The 20,979-nt window shown below is 35.1% G+C and overlaps 3 protein-coding genes across 7 annotated transcripts in view; 2 read left to right on the top strand and 1 right to left on the bottom strand.

Moving 5' to 3' along the window:
- LOC106136459 (proline-, glutamic acid- and leucine-rich protein 1) overlaps positions 1–13,040 on the top strand; it is a 30,729-nt gene extending 17,689 nt beyond the window's left edge. For 3 of the 5 annotated variants that reach the window (XM_060949454.1, XM_060949456.1, XM_060949452.1), the window contains 7 exons: positions 2,234–2,313; positions 3,329–3,901; positions 5,218–5,310; positions 7,222–7,350; positions 8,450–8,522; positions 9,003–9,061; positions 10,777–13,040. In XM_060949454.1, the coding sequence (XP_060805437.1) occupies positions 2,234–2,313; positions 3,329–3,901; positions 5,218–5,310; positions 7,222–7,350; positions 8,450–8,522; positions 9,003–9,061; positions 10,777–10,911 (1,142 nt within the window). In that variant the 3' untranslated portion in view covers positions 10,912–13,040. The remainder of the gene's footprint in view (positions 1–2,233; positions 2,314–3,328; positions 3,902–5,217; positions 5,311–7,221; positions 7,351–8,449; positions 8,523–9,002; positions 9,062–10,776) is intronic. The other 2 variants (XM_060949453.1, XM_060949455.1) reach the window with 2 other exon arrangements.
- Positions 13,041–14,934: 1,894 nt separating this feature from the next.
- On the bottom strand, positions 14,935–16,299 carry LOC106136442 (NADH dehydrogenase [ubiquinone] 1 alpha subcomplex subunit 11). The gene is made up of 2 exons (XM_060949555.1): positions 15,719–16,299; positions 14,935–15,032 (listed from the first exon to the last, which is right to left on the bottom strand). Exons 1-2 carry the CDS (start codon positions 16,209–16,211, stop codon positions 15,022–15,024), a joined length of 504 nt encoding a protein of 167 aa, XP_060805538.1. The 5' UTR covers positions 16,212–16,299; the 3' UTR covers positions 14,935–15,021.
- Positions 16,300–16,582: 283 nt separating this feature from the next.
- Positions 16,583–18,490, top strand: LOC106136435 (F-actin-capping protein subunit alpha). Its single transcript, XM_013336985.2, has one exon. It carries the CDS (start codon positions 16,612–16,614, stop codon positions 17,476–17,478), a length of 867 nt encoding a protein of 288 aa, XP_013192439.1. The 5' UTR covers positions 16,583–16,611; the 3' UTR covers positions 17,479–18,490.
- The last annotated feature ends 2,489 nt before the right edge of the window (positions 18,491–20,979 follow it).

Raw genomic sequence — 20,979 nt, 5'->3', positions numbered from 1 at the left:
CGAACACTCCAGATTAACAATATGAAAATAAAAACATCCTTCTAATTTTATTAATATTTATTGCATGTAGGAATCAGTCGGTGGATCGTTTGTAAATTATAAAGGATTATTGTAGGGGATATCGAGTTGGAGGCCTTAAGAGCGCGGTTGGCTGAAACGGAACGCGCCATGCAAAGGATAGTGGGGCAACTCGCGCAGCGCGACGCGGTACTTGGCACGGGGGTGGGGAACTGGCAAAAGAGATTTTTTTTTAAATATATGTTTAAATAACATATAAAGGAATTTGAATTATCATTATTTAAAAAAAGTATTTTTTTATAATTTTTCTTAACCTATGTTCTTTTTTTAAATCCTGTTGTACATAAATAACAGGATATAAACAATTTAAAAAAAACTCAGTTACTCCGCGTGTTTAAACGAATAATTTACTATTATTCGTTTACACACGCGGAGCTTTTTATTTAAAGTAGCTTCTAAATCAGCTAGGTACCTTAAATAAAAATGTATACCTATGAGAAATTAAATGTAGCCAAAAATATTTTTTATGTATTAGTTTTGCCAGTTCTTCTTGATCCCCTGAAAGATTTAAGCGTGATATTAGCTAGCTTACGGCATGGTGGAGGAGTACCTTTACACGCACGACCAAAATAACGGCCAGACAAACCTTAGTTTTTAGCTGTAGAAAATCCCGTCCCAAAAAAAAATTACCTTATTAAATGACTATAGTGGGCCTTATTTGAATGTAATAAATTTTTTTTGTTAATTTTTATAATTTAAATTAATTAATTTTGATTCGTTTGTCGAAATGGCTTTGGTTTATTCGGTGTTCCACAGTCCCAAATAATTTACAATTTATTCTTAATAAAATCGTCATTTCTCATAGCATCCTCGTCGCAAATGTACAATTTATGTAAGAGTAAAGAGATAATTAGTAAGTATTTTTTTGTCATGAAATGAATAAAAATAATTAATATTTAAGAAATACCGAAGAATTAAATGTTAAATGGGACGGGCTGTAGTTGATTGTTTCCCCGTTGAATGGATTTGTGTTTATGTCCGATTTGATTTTAATTTACATAAAGAAACTCCTTTTTTAATGTCTAACCAAGTAGCTGTGATGTTACTAAATCATTTTTGTCTAGTTTTAAATTTATGCATCGGTTATTTTTTTTTGTATTTGAATTTAGTTTTATTTTTTATTAACACAACAGTATTTATAACTTGTTTTGTTATATTGTTTATTCATATAAGAATCATCAAGTTATATATATTTTGGTATTATTTGCCACACTTAAAGTATTACAAAAATATGAGAAATTAAACGCATTAAATTTTACGCATAAAATTTTTAAATTTGTATCTGACTCGTAACATCTTTAAAATAAGAGATTTATAAGGTCGAAAAAATATTATTAGAAAATTGATTTGATGAAGAAAACTTTTATTTTATTATAAATATATATTCAAATCCAAGCTTATCAATTAGTAATTTGATAAATTTGGTTAATTTTTCTTTTTTAGGCATATACCTAAATATAATATAAATTATTTCCTTCTTTTCTTAAAACTTTCAACATCCGGGGACGAATTGTAAAAAGATAACGCTCTTGACTCTTGGACTCGCTCCAGTGTCTGATGCATCCGTCTATTTTGGTCGAGCGTCCTTCGCATTTTGTTTTCACGTTTTTTTCTATTTTTAGCCGAGTTTGTTTTGTTTTCATACGATAAAAAATAAGCCAATATTTACGATTAAATAATTTTGTCATGTTACAAAAATTAATAAACGTTCATAAAAAAAAAATAACTAAAGGAAATAATCTTATAACCAATTGAAGTCATATCACGTCTGATAGAAAATATGAAACGTCTCAAATTAAACAGGAAAGCTATATCAATTGATTACAAATTTAATAAAGGTAACAATGATTAAAATAATATTTATTGCACAAACAATGCTGTTACAATGGGCGGTTATTATTTAAGTATACTAAGATATTGTCAAGCGCAGTTCATATGGCCATAAAACCTTTAAAATCTGCCGCCAAGAACGCCAAATGGGAGAGGTTTCTGAGTCTTAGTTCTAAATATCGAGCCTAATAATAACTCAAAACCTGTCAGTTATCGTAAATTGCACATTGGGATGATTTTGTGGAGCCATAGACCTACAATTTGGATAGATATGAATAATGAGTCAAATAATGATACAGCCTGATAGATATTGTTAATTGCACAGTTGTTACGGCCATATCGGGCCTGGTAGCCGAGGTGCAACAACAGATGGAGGCGAGCTACGCACAGAACCAGCAGAGACAGGTCACTGCATGCTTTCACTCGCACCTTCAGTTCCTTGCTCCTGAGAAATCACCAGTTCTTTTATGTTGTATTTTTTGTTTTGTTTTTTTTTTTTTTTAAACTAATAATTTGAATTTAAACTGTTCAATGTTGATATTCCTTACTAATAAATTATTTTAATGTACAATTAATTCATTCAAGTTAATTGAAACACAGACTTATTCCTGAAAGGTATTGTGTTTTTTTACTTCACCTTCACACTTCAGGGATTGTGTATTGTGTAAAATATGTAACATGATTTTTTTTCATGCAATTTTTTTACGTTATGTAATTTACTTCATATTTTTTTGTTCTTCTTCATATCAAGCAGATTTTGTGTTTTTTTTTGCCATTTTCATTTAAGTAATACGTTTATTTTCAGTTGCGTTTTTTTCCGTTATTAATGAAAGCATTGTTGGTATAAATAACTATGGTTTGTCGCCTTTGTCTGTCTGTACCTTTGTTACCACGCCTTGACTAACAAACAAAAATATATATAAACAAATAAGACCTAGCAATAAAAAAAAATGTTTCATCACATTACTTTTATTTTGCTTTTTGCTAGATACCGGCTCTTATTCGTAAATACTTTATATGTAGCATTACATTTTGTTAGTAATATTAATTTCGTTAGTAATAAAAAAAAACGTTCTAAATTACTTAATTTGTTTTAGTGTGTTGCTAATAGAAGCGCATGGGTTTTTAATTATAAAAGTAGGTTAGTGTAACTACAATGTAACTAGTTGTTATTATTCTGTAACAGAGTATATTGTTTTAGTGCAATTACTTTTTAGATTAAAAAAAAAATTACTTTTGGCATTTTGCATATTTAGAATTAGTCTTTTTTTAAACGCTTGATTTTTACGTGTTATTTTTATTTTTGTGTAATTTTTTTTTTATAATATTTTATTAATTACATTTTTTAATTTAGTATAGAGTAGACAACATATTTCACTGTCAAAATTTTTATTTTTTTAAGCATATTTTTTTTTCACAGCAGGATGCACAGGATAATAATGCTCGTCCGTACACCAACGGCACAGTTCTGCACGACAATGGACCAGTCCACATTGTGGCGAGCGAATACAAGGACCCCAAAGACAAGGCTCCTGAACCAATAGAGAAAGAGCCTTCGCCGGAAACTAAAGAACCCTCCAAAGAATCTACTCCAGATATAACTCCAGTGCCCAAAGCGCCTGAGTCTACTCCCGAACCCGAAAGCAAGGAACCTTCGCCAAAACCTGAAGTTGTACATGATAATGGTGAAACAGAACAAGAAGATGAAACAAGCAATATCAAAACAGAAGTTACAACAGAAAAACATTTGGAAAATGAAGAATCAGGATCAGAACCAGAATTAGAATTAATCAATAAAGACGAATCAAAAGAAAGTGATGAAAATGTTAAAACAGAAGAATTTTTGAACGAAACGAAAAAGAGTCTGGCGAATGAGGCGCAATCTACTAGAGAACTTTTAGAAGAAGCTCTCAAAGAGGATGGAAATGGAGAATTCGATGATGACGAAGAAGAGGAGGAAGAAATAGAAGTACCTGAAAACTCTAGTGTAAAAGTGAGTAGAAATTTTATTTATAAAATAGCAATTTTACAGGGGTTGCTCCGGTATTGTTTTTTTTTTATTGAAATCTTAAGTCATTATTCATCTGTATGCTAAATTTAGCGAAATCCTTTCAGTAATTTCGGTTAGACGTTGATGTAATGACAGTCATCTTTACCTTTTATTATTTTGCATTAAGTAGGAAACAAATTGAGTTGAAATTCATAAAATACTTATTTTTAATGGGTTCTTATATTTTTATGTTGTTTTTAATGTGAATGACATTTTTAGTTGCACAGTGCTTGGCAGAATGGCAAGCTTTCGATTCATAATTAATTTTGGATACTGCTTACAGCGACTTTTAAGTAAAATGCTTTTACATATTAAGATCAAGTAATTAAATGAGATAAATATGTATTCTTTAGGAGAATCAAATCAGAATTACAGATCTTTTTTTTTTCGACTGCGTCAGGAATGTTTGCACTTTTATCAAAATAGTGTGTTCTCTCGGTCCGTTTTACTGTGAATTTTTATTGATATGACTTTAAAAAAAAAACAAAAAGTCTATTTCTTATTTATTTACTTTTTTACATCTATCTCTTATCTTTCTGGTGTTCGTTCCTGTTATTATTATCTACTTACTTATGATCATGCACGATCCAGCATGGCACCCATGACGACATTTTTCGCGCCAACTATGGCTGTTCCATTTTTTATTATGACGTAAAACGGGACAGCTATAGTTTATCGCGCGTTGTCAACGGCGTGCCATGCTAGGCTAGCTCCGCAGAAGTGTGTAGTCAGGTAACGAGTTAGCAGATAAATTTTAACTAACTTGGATCATGATTTGATTTTGACGACATTCACGGGAAGAAATGGAGATGGTCTTATGCTAAAATGAAGCACGGCAAGTAACATGTGCCGGTTATATTAATTGCACGTTAATTGTTTTTATGCAATGGAAAACAAAAAATGGGTATATTAATACTTATTGACCATGATCCTATAAGGGTTAGTTAACCCAACAAAGTCTCGAAGGTTTAGATGTGTCACTTACACGTGTCAGACCTGAATTACCCAATTTTGGGTTATGGTCAAAAGGTGGATCCCTGGTCTACAAATATGAGGATGCTACCCGGACTAAGTCTAGAAAAATAATGATTAACAATCATTATTTGTTTTGACTTAGTCCGGGTTTTATGTCAAAAGTTTTGCGTCCTATTATGTACACTCATGTTCACAAATTTAAAAATATTTTATTTAATATACCGATAATTTTCACGCGAACCGTGAAAACAGACGATCCGTATAGTAACAGAATACGTATGTAGGTGGTAGGGATGGAGCTGACGGCGGCGGCGGCGGGGGGGCCGTGGCGGCGCGTGGCCCCCCCCGAGCCGCCCCTGGCTGCGCCCCGGCCCGCGGTGAGCCCCCACTGCACTGTGCACATCGTTCAAACCCTATATGACATCTAACGCCGGTTTTACACGGCCCGATCCTTTAATATCAGTCATCAGTTAATCATCAGTCGATTCCATCAGTGTAGATCGTCGAACGAAGCTAATAAATCAAAAATTATAACAGCGCTGTTAACAAGGATATTGGGCCTTTTTAAATCATGTTTACCACTGACCATTCTGAATCATTTTTACATCTAAACATTCTTAATGTAGTCGTCTGAAACCTATTAAATATTACTGTCATTTCATCGCCAGAAATACTAGCATATCATGGTCCTATTTCCGTAAAGACTTTTGAGCATCATTGTACTTTATTTAAAGTTTCTTTTGTAACTGTCACTTCTTATACATATTTATCTTCACATATAAAGTGTGTAAATCGTACTATTTCTTATTGTTTATAAATTTTTATATATTATAATAAGAAGTTGATTGACATAGTTTTTTGTTTGTTTTTTAATCTTATTACTCACACATAAGGCTCAATTTCTGGTAGGAATTATACTCTCGATATACCTCTATACTGCATTGTTATCAATTTTCTCAAACATTCCAACGTTTAATAGTCAATTTTTGCTCAAAAGTATGTATTACTAGTTTTACTTGCAAAATTTTAAAAAAAGACTGCAGTATATTTTTTGTTTCAATAATTAATTGTCCAAAGAAAAAAAATTAAACAGCATTTCTTTTTCAAATATCGGTCTCTTGCGTGTCTGTACAGAGCATTGTAGGATTCCGTAAAATTGCGAATGTGAACTATGTTCACACTTACAAATATCTAAAATAGAAAAAAAAACAAAAAAAATTTACAAAATTTTTTCTAAGGCTTTTTTTGCCATTATTATTATGCATACCCATACAAAATTACAGATTTCTAACACTGAAAGTTTCTGAGCAAAACCGCGGACAGACAGACAGACATGGCGAAATTATAAGGGTTCCTTGTTTACCACGGATCCCTAAAAAAGGATTCCTACCAATTAAGCATGTATTTTAAAGAGCATAAATACTATTGCTGTTAAAACATCAATATATATTTGCTATCTGTTTTTATGTTGTTAGTACGTACTTGAAAGTTAACTAAATTATATATAAAATATAATAGAAACTTACTTATTTAATCTATTTATTAAACAAGCCTTATTTAATTTACGGCATACATACAAAGTACAAATGAAACTGCTTTTATCATTTAATTAAAATATTTACATATACATTTATGTTTATTTAGAATATATTTGAATAATTACTTATATTTTGAATATATTTTTTTCTGTCATACTTACACCGAGCAGTTTTATTTAGTACTAACATGTCTATAATTACTAACAAAGTAAACCTTAAAAAATCCTAATATTTATAAGGAGGTCAGTGATGTTCTAACTAATTTTAAACTATCGCATTTCATTACACTATTTATAATTACGTTACGTGCGCGTTTAATACCTGTAGTGTTTATAAATAGATTGATGTAATTTTGTCTTACATATAATTACCATATTTTGTTCACAATACTATTTTGTTGCATACATTAAAACCTACATATTTTATATAGTTTACCCTTGCGGGGTAGACAGTGCCAACAGTCTTGAAAAGACTGATAGGCCATGTTCAGCTGTTTGACATAACTATAGAATAATAAATATACATACATACATATGGTCACGTCTATATCCCTTGCGGGGTAGACAGAGCCAACAGTCTTGAAAAGACTTAATGGCCACGTTCAGCTATTTGGCTTAATGTTAGAATTGTGATTAAAAAAATTACAGGTTGCTAGCCCATCGCCTAAAAGGAAACCTAAATTTATAAGCTAATCCCTTATGTATTTTCATAGAGCCATTTAATCGTGTTTGTTGCTATTAACCGTTACAGCACGAAGCTGAGGATGTGAAGTCCATATTCCTGGAGACGGAGATCCCCCAACAGTCCAGGGTGCTGGTGGCGGACTTCGCCGAGGATCGCGAGGAACCGGAGCGACCAAAACCCACCAGGCATTCGCCGGTTAGTTTTATTTACTTCATTCACCAATGTTTTAGATGTTGTGAAACGAAATATATTCTTCCTCCTGGCTTTTAAGTCCCGGTTGCATCCTCACCACTCTGGAGAGGAGCTCGGGGTATGCCTTTGACCATGGATCCTGGATTGGGTGAGTCAGGTTTTTACACGAAACGACTCCCATCTGACCTCCGTAACCTTTGCAGGTAAACCTATTCCGTATTGGATCCATGGTTACACATCCAGTTGCCTGAATGTGCAGGTTTCCTCACGATGTTTTTCCCTCACCGTAAGAGCATCGGTTAGTATTCAAACTAATGTACATAACTTTGTGAATAGTCATTGGTGCATGGCTGAGGTGGGATTTGAACCTGTGGCTTAGGAGTTGAAACTAAATTTATTTTATACATACGTACATATAGTCAAGTCTATATCCCTTATGGGGTAGACAGAGCCAATAGTCCCGAAAAGACTGAATGGCCACATTCAGCTGCTCGGCTTAATGATGGTATTGAGATCCAAATAGTGACAGGTTGCTAGCCCATCGCCTAAAAAAAGAATCACAAGTATGTAAGCCTAACCCTTAGTCGCCTTTTACGATATCCATGGGAAAGAAATGGAGTGGTCCTATTCTTTTTTGTATTGGTGCCGGGAACCACACGGCACAAATATATATTTTATAGTCTTATAATATACCCATTTCTATGATTAAAAGGCGTAGTTGCGAAAATACCTCCGAATTTGTGTTCAGATATCTATACTAATATTATAAAGCTGAAGAGTTTGTTTGTTTGAACGCGTTAATCTCAGGAACTACTGGTTTTTGCGTTGAATAGATCATTTATCGAGGAAGGCTTTAGGCTATACATATATATAACATTACGCTGTTACTATAAGGAGCAAAAAAATATTGGAAAATGTGAAAAAAAAAACGGGGAAAATTATTCATCCTTGAGGGCTTCCACGATGCCCAAAATAACTATTCCACGCGGCCGAAGTCGCGGGCTCAACTAGTATTTACATGATAAATGTAATTTCTCCTATTGCAAAATAACATTTATCCATAGACCAATGTCTACATAACTTATTGTTCTCATATCCTCAGATGGTGGTGAGCGGTAAAATGACTCTGTCTCTTATTCAGGATACGCCCAGAGACACGCCTGAAAGGGAAGCAGGTATTATATATATATATTTTTTTCTACATACATGTATGTTTGTTTGTAATATCTTCATTGCATAGAAATTTACACAGTAACAAGAAAATAGTACAAAGTTATAAAATAAACAAATCACTAGCAATGGCGGACTTATCCCATAAAGGGATCTCTTCCAACATAGGTACATTAATTACGCACATATACATACATACATAAAATCACGCCTCTTTCCCTCTTTCATACATTAATTACGTCTGTCGTCCCTAAAAGAATATTTTCGATATTGCCTTTGAATAAGATTAGGTAAGATATATAATCACGTCTATATCCCTTGCGGGGTAGACAGAGCCAACTCAACATTATAACTACTACCGATTCCAAAGCGCACGTGTAGAAGAAGCAGCAGAACAAACTACACTGCAGCATTTTCACCTTACGTCAATTTACAAATGTGATATAAAGATATGATTATATATATTTCATCATTGCCTGTTTCAGAATCAACTTTGGACGATTTCACCACGGCAAGTGGACTTACTCAGCCTGCAGAGGCAGAGGTAAACATTATTTTGGTTCAATAAAATGTGGTGGTGTGTGGACCTTAGAATCACCACTCCGATATATCCCACGGATCTCGTAAAAAGCGACTAAGGGATAGGCTTATAAGTGAGATTCAACTTGTAAGTGGAAAGAGGTAGTCTCTGCCTACCCCTCCGGGAAAGAGGCGTGATTTTATGTATGTATGTAAGCTGTTACCCGCGACTGCACCCGCGCTGACACCACTACTAGATCATACATATATACATTCAGTCAGAAAAGTATCGGGAATGGATTATTTATTTATGGTTCCAAATTCAAATTTTTGTTTTTTTTGTTGTTGTTAGATTGGCACAACTGTTTTCCATTTTGGCGCGGAGTTTGAATTGCATCTGTTGTTTACATTAAATACAGTGCTATTTTTAGTTATATCATATCTAGTGTGTATTGCTAATTTCATAATGGATAAAAACATCGAACAAAGAGTTTGTCTTAAATTTTGCATTGCCAATGGAATATCGTGTTCGGAGTCACTGAAAATGTTACAGAAGGCTTACGGTGAATCGACTTTATCAAAAACTCGTGCTTATGAGTGGTACAAAGCGTTCAAAAGCGGTCGAGATGTGATGGAAGATTTGCCTCGCTCTGGTAGGCCATCAACGTCTGCAACTGAAGTTAACATCGCAAAAGTGAAGGAAATAGTGACTGAAAATCCTCATTCAACTTTGAGAGAGATAGCCACCGAACTTTCTGTATCTCACGAGTCGATCCGTACCATTTTAACTAATAATTTGGGTATGAAACATGTTGCCGCTCGGCTAGTCCCAAAAGACCTGAATTTTTTTCAAAAACTCAATCGCATGAGAGTCGCTGAGGACATGCTAGAACGAGTCAATTCCGACCCAACATTCATGAAACGCATTGTTACTGGTGACGAGACGTGGGTTTACGAGTTTGACATGCAAACTAGTCAACAAGCTTCGGAGTGGCGCCTTCCAACTGAACCGAAACCGAAAAAACCACGCCAAAGTCGTTCAAAAGTCAAAGTCATGTTGACTGTTTTCTTTGACTATCGCGGTGTTGTGCACTCGGAATTCTTGCCGGAAGGTCAAACGGTAAATAAGGAATATTATTTGAGTGTTATGCGGCGTTTAAGAGAGCAAATCCGACGAAAAAGGCCAGATTTGTGGAAAGAAAATTCTTGGATTTTGCACCATGATAATGCACCTTCGCACAAGGCCATCATTGTGAACGAATTTTTAACCAAACACTCAACAAATACCATCGAGCAACCACCATATTCACCAGATATGGCTCCAGCCGACTTTTTTCTTTTTCCTAAACTCAAATTACCACTTCGTGGCACCCGTTTTCAATCGGTAGAAGACATAAAAGAGAATTCGCGGCGAGAACTGACCTCAATTCCGGAAACAGCGTTTAAAAAATGTTTTGATGATTGGATTATTCGTTGGCGTAAGTGTATCGTTTCTAAAGGAGCATATTTTGAAGGTGATAAAATAAATTTGGATGAATAACAAACAGTTTGTGTATTATTGATCTTTTCCTGCTACTTTCTTGACAGAGTAGTACATCACTGTTAGATATGCAATAAAGTAACTACATCTTTTGAAAAATATTTTTTTAATTACGTATGTTATTTTGTGCGTCAGAAATTTCATTGTTTTACGTTCAGCTAGCCTTAATAGTGGAATTGATAGATAATTGATGTTCACAGAAAGAGGAGGAACTATCAGACGAGGAGGTGGAAGAAGAGATAGAGATCGAGGAAATAGAGGAAGAAGTTGAGGAAGACGAGGAAGAAGAAGAGGTGGAACCCCAAAAAGTGGAGAATAAACCGAAACAGGGTTAGGACTGATAGTACTTATACATATATGGCGTTGTGAATTTTTATACATACAGTGGCGCCATCTCTACGGTGTGACAGCAACGAAAAAAATCCTAAAACGCGCAAGCAAAGTTTCGCGGATTGTAGAATAATGTACAACGGAGCCGCTATTATGTTCAGCATTTTCTTAGACACAGAAAAGGCGTTTATATTTTGGCGTGTCCTCAGTAACTCTGAAAGCAGACATTGTTGCCACTGTCCCCACATACTCTTATATATTATTTTCATGTTAACTCGTCAGTTCAACGATATATTGACTAGAGGTGTTAGTGCGAGTATTAGAATAGAATAAATAGATTTATTTTCAAAATTGGATACAAGGTATGACTTATTGACGTCACATAACTTAAATCTAATTATAACTACTACCGCTTCCAAAGCGCATGTGTAGAAGAAGCGGCGGAACAAACTTCACTGCAGCATTTTCATCGGACGTCAATTTACAAATATAGATCTCTTAAATCTAAATCGTGGACTAATGCACATTGTCTACATCTATCGTCTATTACTCGATCAAACGCGTCGAGAAAGTAAACGCGAATTTGTATGTGATTTGATCAGCGCCATCTAGCGGTAACGCGATGGCACTAATGCAATTGAAAAAAAAAATTCGTGAATACTACTTATTGACGACTTTATTGACCTATTATGTATCGTTTTGTAAATAGATTTGGCATATTTTTTTGGTGCGCCCCTAGCTTGTGATTGTGCCCTTTAGTCGCCCTCTTACTAAGTCCACAAGAGATTGTGCCATATGTTTCTTGATATCACGACGCCTCTCATTAATGATTGATAATAACTTATACGGTGATTTATTTATATCAAAATACGTATTGCTTCGCCTCAGTGTATACTTACTTTATATCTTGATGTTAAACATTTGAAATTATTTGAGTATGTTATATTTAATTTAGAAAGTACTGAACAGGATATTAAAGATTTACATACAGATTTTAATAAATTTGGTTAAAATATGTAGTTATTAAAAAATATTCCTCTTATACTTAACAATGTTTAAAACTGGTTGGAAAATTTGCATAGGCATTTTTATTTATTTTATCCCAAAATGTTTTTAATTTGAATTGTTGAATTTTTTAGGGAAAAAATGTTTTACTAATGTGTATTGAAAGTGTCCATATTAGGTCCTAAACCTTTAATATAACATTATGAAGATTGCATATCGTTTTTTTGGCATAATCATGGTTTTTCACAACTTTTCATTATGTAAAACGTTTTATGCTGAAAAACTAAATTTATTCCGTATTATGGGAATAAATTTTACACGCCAATATGGACCACAAAATAATATCTTTATGTGACATTCTATATTTAATTTATTGGTGTACAATTCTTTTAAAATTTGTAAAAAGAATTACTTCTTTTTTTGTTGGGCGTTAACGACGAATTTTATAATGTAAGTGTTTTATTTGTGCCAAATTTTGACTTCCTATATAATAATAATTATTTTAAATTTTAGTCCAAATGTTTTGGCGTTTGAATTGGTAAAACTTTCGACAAACATGTTCATATAAAGTATAGTGTTATTTACTAAGTCGGAAGTGAATTAACTAATAATGCCCCAAAAATCAATGTTGAAAAGAATGTTTGCTCATAATGCTACCCAAGATTTTTATGGGTCTGTCCATTCAATATTAAGTCTGCTTAAGCCAAATTTTCGATGTTTTTTCTAAATACTTTTATGATCTAGTCTGGATTCCTTCGGGGTTTCTAATAAACGCTGTCGAAAGTACCGGTAATTTTAAATTTACGTAAGGGCATTTTTACGCCAAGTACCGATACATTTAAGTCGAGTACCGGTGGTACCGTTAAAGTCAAATACAGATACTTATTAGGGTAAATATCGGTATTTGCGTTGATAAGTACAGATAACAAGGCAGTTTATATTAAAATCGAAAGTTAAAAGTGTGTAAAATTGTTTTTACTGTATCCAATTTACTAGAGAGAACTAACCCATTGGTGGTAAGTCTTCAAGGCAGCTTTTAACGCTTGACAAAGTTATAAGGGAGTACATAACATTATTGTAAATAAAAAAAAAACACAAAGGTGTATTAAAGCTTTGTTATTCAGGAAAGGGAGGATGAGTTGTTAACATGACGTACAGTCAACAGCATATCAAATTCACCGAAAATTCGCCTCTATTACCGCGTCATAAAGTTCCATGCGTGTTACTTTATCTGAGGTTTACTGTACATGAAAACGCCACTACTTATGAGTGTAAGATGGTAGGTACGATGAGATGGTAGGATTATTCCAAAATGCTACAAGATGTCCGCACTTGGGAATACAGTATTGTTATTGGTCAAACATTTATTTAGTACTGATAATTTTTCAGTTCTTTTGACGGTGACAAGGCTTTGAGTGTAACTTCCGCCGTCTACTATTATACCTTATACCTTCATTTTATGACGTTACATACCCCATAACTCGGAAAATGTCAAGTGTTTCAAAAAGTTGTAAAGTTGCGTACACACTGGGCCAATGTATGGTGTTCTTAGCCTTCGCAGGTACTGTTTTGACGGTATGGCGAACGCTGAGGCCTACTATTGACCGGGTGTGTAACCGGCTCAATGTTAATATAACAAAATTAGCTATAATTACCAACTTTCTCTTGAAGTTGGGGTATGATAGAATAATATTTGCACTGGTGTTGTGTGGTCGAAGTAGATTTTAAACGCATTTAAGATTGTTCTGGGAGTTATTTATTGATTTGTGTTTTAGATATAGCAACACTGAGTAGGAATAAAAAAAATCTGTTTAAACATGACAACCCTTGCAAATTTAATTGATAATTAATTAGTTTTGCTACAAAATGTCTTATTTTTTGTAAAAATGAGGATAGGAAGTTAACAGTTTGGAGTTAACTCGTGTGGTCAAGTTAGATCATAAGTCTTTGACTCAACAAACTATAACAAAATCTTTAACCATTGAACCCAAAAATAATTTTTTTAGCAGTGCATAAGGTAATTAACTATGACGAATCAGTAATTTTTTGGACCAAACAGCATGCCATATTGCATCAAGTAGGAATATTCTAAAAATACTTTTTTTAATTTAAAATTATTTTCATTCCTGATGCGATCAGTTTTGCTTGAATATTTATATTTTAATTGTATTTTGTTAACTGCGATGCTAGCTCTGATTTAACATTTAATTTTAGCATTTTGTTGTAAGTCGCTTAATTTGTTTTTTAGTTGTAAGAAATAAAAGTTAACACCAATTTTATCTTTTATTTTTAGTATGTTTTTAACCTCCCAAATCTTCTAAGGGTACTCCTTCTTTTGATGTATGGCAAGATGTTCTGCCCCACCAGCATCAGGAGTTGGTGTGGGCGAAACCCAGCAAAACCATAATATTATTTGGAGTATAAATATAGTACCGTGTGGCTTCCGGAACCAATAAAAAAGAAAAGGATCACACCATCTTGTTCCTGTGGATGTCGTAAAAGGCGACTAAGGGATAGGGACTTGGGATTCTTCTTTTAGGCGATAGGCTAGCAACCTGTCACTATTTAAATCTCAATTCTATGGTTAAGCCAAACAGCTGAATGTGTCATATCAGTCTTTTCAAGACTGTTGGCTCTGTCTACCCCACAAAGGATATAGACGTGATAATAGATAATGCCGTGTGGTTCCCAGCATAAATACAAAAAAGAATAGGACCACTCCATCTCTTTTCCATTGATGTCGTAAAAGGCGACTAAGGGATAGGCTTACAAACTTGGGATTCTTTTATAGGCGATGGGCTAGTAACCTATCACTATTTAGATCTCAATTCTATCACTAGGCCAAATAGCTGAACGTGGCCATTCAGTCTTTTCAAGACTGTTTGGCTCTGTCTACCCCGCAAGGGATATAGACGTGACTATATGTATGTATGTTATAGGTAATATGTATGTGTGTATAGATATTATGGAGTCAATGTCAACTGCATTTGTGGTATGTATGTCAATATAAATCATATGAAACCTGAATTTTGTTTATATTTATTGTAACACTTAAATAAAAATTAATTACAAATTGATTATGTACACTACATTCCACAATTCTGCTTGAATTACTTTGAACCTGAAACAAAAGGAAAAAAAATTAGTTGACAGAATATCATTGTACTTCTACTGTTAGTTGTGGTAGCAACTCCACCCACCTCTCTGGAGGTCTACATGTGATTATGATCCTAGGTCTAGCTTTTGCAACCTTGCAACAGAACCAGTACCACATTGGATCATGATAATCATCCAGATATGCAGGTTTCCTCAATATTTCCCTTCACCATTAAATACAAAGAGCATCAATTAACCCATGGCTCTTCCCAATTCATGAGTCAGGGATTGGGATGTTTAATATCAAATTCATGTAGATACATATTATTGTTACACAGAATAAAAATCATTAGAAAATGGTATTACATACATACATACATATAGTCACGTCTATATCCCTTGTGGGGTAGACAGAGCCAACAGCCTTGAAAAGACTGAATGGCAGCTATTTGGCTTAATGATAGAACTGAGATTCAAATAGTGACAGGTTGCTAGCCCATCACCTAAAAAAGAATCCCAAGTTTGTAAGCCTATCCCTTAGTCGCCTTTTACTTTACGACATACATGGAAAAGAGATGAAGTGGCCCTATTCTTTTTTGTATTGGTGCCGGGAACCACATGTCAATGTGGCATGGTAAAATGGTATTAGTAGATTAGAACCCTTGGAATGCCTGTTATTTATTATATTTATGAATAAGAAAATTTAAATACCAGTAGTAAAATTCTTGTAGTCTTCCAAATCCTTGACTAGTGTCCAATCATGTCTCACAGACTGAATTGTTTTGGTGGCATGGGTGATCTGTGGGAAGAATGTCCAGCCTTCGTCGACACCCGTCTTCTTGATGACGGCTGCCACACCCAGGACTACGGCTGCTGGTACTCCTACGGTCACACTTCTTTGCCAGGCTCCAAAGATTGAGCCAGCGGCGACACCACCAAGGAAATAATTGATTTTATCATTCTTGCCTCTTATATTTTGGGCTGCATTAGCAGTTACAGTAAATGCTGTTGCCATACCCATCATTGGCCCCACAATATAGGCATAGCGGCCTAAAGTGTTTAAGATACCAGTCGGATGAGAAAACATAAGCACATCGAATGAAGCGTAGGCAATTCCAGATAAGGCCGCATATTTTGAAGTAACAAAAGTCTTCTTGAAAATATCACTCCCTTCGGGAGTGTCGTAGTATTTGTAGCTCAACATTGTGTTAAATATTTTCTTGGGTCTATCGAAGAATCCTTGTTACACAACACTATTTTTTTTGAGAATTAATTAATGTCAAAGTCAATCAAATGAATTTTGTATTTTGTCTAACTAGGCAAGAGAATTTTGTTGAACTCCGTTGTCACAAAGACCGAATTATGAATTTATTGTAGCATTTTAAAATAACGCAATAAGCATCTGTTAAACGTCTCAAGAAGCTTAAAATAAAAAAAAAAATATCCGAAACAAGACAGAATTTAATAAACAAGATTTTATTAACGTACTTTTGTACAAGGTTTAATACTATTTTTCAACAATTTGTAATTTTCTGAACGCAGACGACAAGCGCGACATTTTTTGCACATCCGTCAATCCGTCATTATTGTCAAAAGTGTTAAAAATGGCGGCGGACGGTGACGAAGTGATAAGTGATCAGGAAAAAGTTAGAATTGTTTCGGATTTTATTCTTCATTCGCCTCCAGGTGAATTCAATGAAGTGTTCAACGATGTCAGGGTTCTCCTAAATAATGATACCCTTCTAAAAGAAGGCGCTAGCGGGGCTTTTGCGCAATACAACAAGGATCAGCTCACGCCCGTTCGCCTCGAAGGCTCGGAACTCCATACTCTAATTACCGACCACAATGAACTCGGTGGCGGTAGATTCTTCGATCCCCGTTCAAAACGGTTATTCAAGTATGACCATTTACGTAAAGAAGCATCGGAATACGAACCGTATGAACCGGACAGAGTGGCGGAGCCCTGGCGTTCTGCGCTCGATGACGAACTCACGGCGTACGTGGCCGCACACTACAAACACGGGGCTAGCTTAGTGGTGGGACGAGCTTTAGAATCTGGTGCCGTGACACTCACCGCGTGTATTGAAGATCATCAATTCCAGCCGAAGAATTATTGGAATGGTCGATGGCGCTCAGTGTGGTCGCTAACCGTGGGCGCTGGGCCTGCTGAGCTTCGTGGAATGCTTCGCGTGCAGGTTCATTATTATGAAGATGGAAATGTGCAATTGGTTAGCTCCAAAGAGGTTCGTGCACCCTTAGTTGCTATCGGTGAGGTAGCAACTGCTAAAGAATTTGTGCGATTAGTTCGCGATGCCGAAAACGCGTATCAGACTGCAATTTCTGATAACTACAAGACAATGAGCGATACAACTTTCAAAGCGCTGCGGCGACAACTGCCTGTAACCCGGAGCAAGATTGACTGGGCACGTCTTGTCTCTTACACTATTGGTAAGGAGCTGAAGAGTCAATGATGTCCTGCCGCTGCGCTCTGAGCCGCAGCGGCTGCTCCACGCCTGTGTACATATATACGCGTAAGAATAAATCTTGTTCAAATGTTTACGGGCACCGGGATGTCCTTTCCCGGCGCGTATTTATCTATGAATATATAGAGAAATCGCTATCGTAACTGTTAAATTTTATTGCATTTTGTTACTGTCAGTACGTTCATTGATTGGTGTCAATCACTCACAAATGGCCAATGGACTTGTCTGCAAAGAGATGTGGAAACAACGAGTTGTGTCCATTTTTGTCGGTAGCATTGAGTTAACAGGATAGTGTATTTAGGTGTGGAATCGCACTAGTGCGGTACTAAGTCTAGGTCTCGTAGGAACTCCTGACTGAAACATCGTGTTTGAATTTTTAATTTATTTGCTTTCCCGAATGATTGATTGTTGTGTAAGCAATAAATATCTGAAACAGATGTTTAAAAGCTAACCATGTCAATTAAAATGTTGTAACAATAAAATTCCATCATAAATTCTGAATTACTTGTTGATTGATGTTGGACTCCATCCACTTGGTTCTGTGTATTTTGTGTAATCAGTATTATTTGCATTGGATATTGCTTGCATAACTGTGTTATGTGAAAATTAATCAGGATTGTGTAAGGGAGTGATCCCAATGGTGCATTTAAATTATAGTTAATTTAACTAATTGTCCACCTAGCTTTAATGCAGCGTTTAGGAACATAATATAGCACAATATATTCAATATTTTTCAATTTAAAAAATTAAAGTGGAGTGTTGCTCAAACAAAACGCAGGGGAGGAACGAAATTAGAAATATATTGTCCATACATTATGGCTTGAGTGCGATTGGAAGCATAAGTTTTTTTTTTATAATAATGTAACGATTATAACTTCAATAAGGTTTATTTTGTAATGATTATAATTATTTTTTAATAAACAACGTACATTAAACCCAAGTATTCTGTACTGTATTGAATTCATTTCAATAAAAATATATATTAAAATGTTGCTAACTACTGTTTCCTTTCATTTACGATAACAAAGTCTACTTATCTATGTCCTATATATACTTAGTTATTTTCATGGGTATTGTGGTAATTGACTGCATGTGCTTTATTTGTACTCTACTACCTTTTGTTTTAGGCTCTTCCCCATTTTACCTCATTAAAATGGACAGAGAAGAATAGACCAAGAATAAAATATTCTGATCAAATAAAGCAAAAAGTAAATGTTTCAACATACCAAAAAATACTGAGAAAAGAGATGAATGGAGAAAGCTCCACTGAACTCCACCGACAAGAGTTAGCTCTTAAATTTAAGAAGAAGATTACCTTCTGTAGTCGTTTACCGCACATCCCACAGGAATATTACTTTTTCAGTATAAAAGCGTGATTAAGAAGATAAGGCAAATTAAGCGTCGGCAGTTGAAACGGTAAGGTGCGGTGCTAAAAGGCACAGATTCGAATCCCACCTCGGCCGTGTAACAATTACTATTTTCGCAGTTATGTACGTTAGTTTGAATACTAACCGATGGTGTAACGGTGAGGGATAACATCGTGAGGTAACCTGCAAATTCAGGCAACTGGATGTGTAATCATGATCGATAAATAAAGTTAGGTTCTTCTGCAAAGGTTGTGGAGGTCAGACGGGTTTGTCTTCTTGCCAAAACCTGACTCATCCAATCCAGGATCCATGGCCAAAGGCATCTCGGGGCTCCTCTCCAGAGAGGTAAGGATGCATCCGGGACTTAAGCCAAGAGGAAGCAAGCATATAAAGCAAATAAACCTGAACTCGCCATTTTTCAAAATTTGTCAAGATTTAACAATACTTACCGTGGCACCAATAGAAAAAAGAATATGAACACTCAATCTCTTTCTTATGGATGTCGTAAAAGGCAACTAAGGGTTAGGCTTGTTATCTTGGGATTCTTTTAGGCGATGGACTAGTAACCTGTCACTTTTTGAATATTCTATCAGCTAAACGTGGCCTTTGTCTTGACTCTATCCACCTCGCAAGGGATATAGACGTGAATATGTATATCGGATCAGATTATCCCTCAATTTGTATAGGACAGCATTTATTTTTATTTATGATGTTAATCAATTATTGACATTACTTCGTGCTTAGTTCATACAGATATCATTCATGGTGCCGACCGACTGACTCAGCCGAGCTTATTAAATGGAGCCCTACTATTTACCTCGACGAAAAAACGATAAAAGTATTATATGAACCATTAGCCGTATTATGAGATATGATACATCAACAGTCGTTGGCTTTGCTTTATGTTTGTACTCCACCTAATGTAATAATCTTATTAATATGTTGGCTTTGCTACCTTTTTAAGCTTGTGAAAATTGTCTTGTCTAAATACGGTGATGCTGGCCTGATGCTGATGGTGGCGAGAAGAAAACATAGTATGTGTCCCGAGCAGATTGTAAAATTCGATCAACATGCATACATATAATCACGTCTATATCCCTTGCGGGGTAGATAGAACCAACAGTCTTAAAAATACTGATAGGCCATTCAGCTAGTTGGCTTAAAGAAAGAATTGAGATTCAAATACTGAAAGGTTGCTAGCCCATCGCCTAAAAGAAGAATCCCAAGTTTATAAGCCTATCCCTTAGTCGCCTTTTACGACATCCAAGGGAAAGAGATGGAGTGGTCCTATTCTTTTTTCTATTGGTGCCGGGAACCACATGACACAAAATTCGATCAAAGGTGAAGCTAATACAATTGGGATTCTTATTTCAAGCGATGATTCGGCTACCCGTCACTGCCTATAAATTGGAATGTCAACCCTGTCATTAATTTATACAGCTGAGCGTGGCCTTTCAGCATTGACTGATATATTATTTCTGCTCCTTTCAGTATTATCGAGAGTGTTGGCTCTGTCTACCCGTAAGGAATAAAGGCGTGATTAATATACTTATGTTCATAATAATGACTAAAATAACAACGTACTAGTATTTAATATTGATACATATAACTCGATGATATAATTATGACCGTAGCATATAACTTTTAAAATTCGCACGTAACTCAAGTGAGACGTTGCGGTATCGTAAAGATTTTCTGAGTAAGCACCCTGACTCATCGACACCGTTATCTGATATCGGATGCGAACAAAACGACACGCCTAATTTGTTTACCGTTTGTGCATTTCTAACCGACTTTGGTAAAGGAGGGTATTGGTTCTACTGGTTTTTAATATAAAATAACGTGGTTTTTAATATAAATTTGATATATAACGCCGTGTGGTTCACGGCATTAATAAAAAAAATCTAGGACTACTCCATCTCGTTCCCATGGAACATTAAAGTGTTTTATTTAACAAATAGAAAGGCGATTGGCGCAGTACCTATGTTAACTATCCCTTAGTCGCTTTTATGACATCCATATGAATGAGATGGCGTGGTCCTATTCTTTTTTGTATTTGTGCCGGGAACCACAAGGCACCTTCGCTTCATCAATATTCATAACTCTATTCATGCAAGTTCGG

The sequence above is a fragment of the Amyelois transitella genome, chromosome 19 (assembly GCF_032362555.1).
Source record: "Amyelois transitella isolate CPQ chromosome 19, ilAmyTran1.1, whole genome shotgun sequence".
NCBI classification, from domain to species: domain Eukaryota; kingdom Metazoa; phylum Arthropoda; class Insecta; order Lepidoptera; family Pyralidae; genus Amyelois; species Amyelois transitella.
Note: the sequence above shows the minus strand (reverse complement) of the source record. Positions and strands in the feature narration are given on the sequence as shown.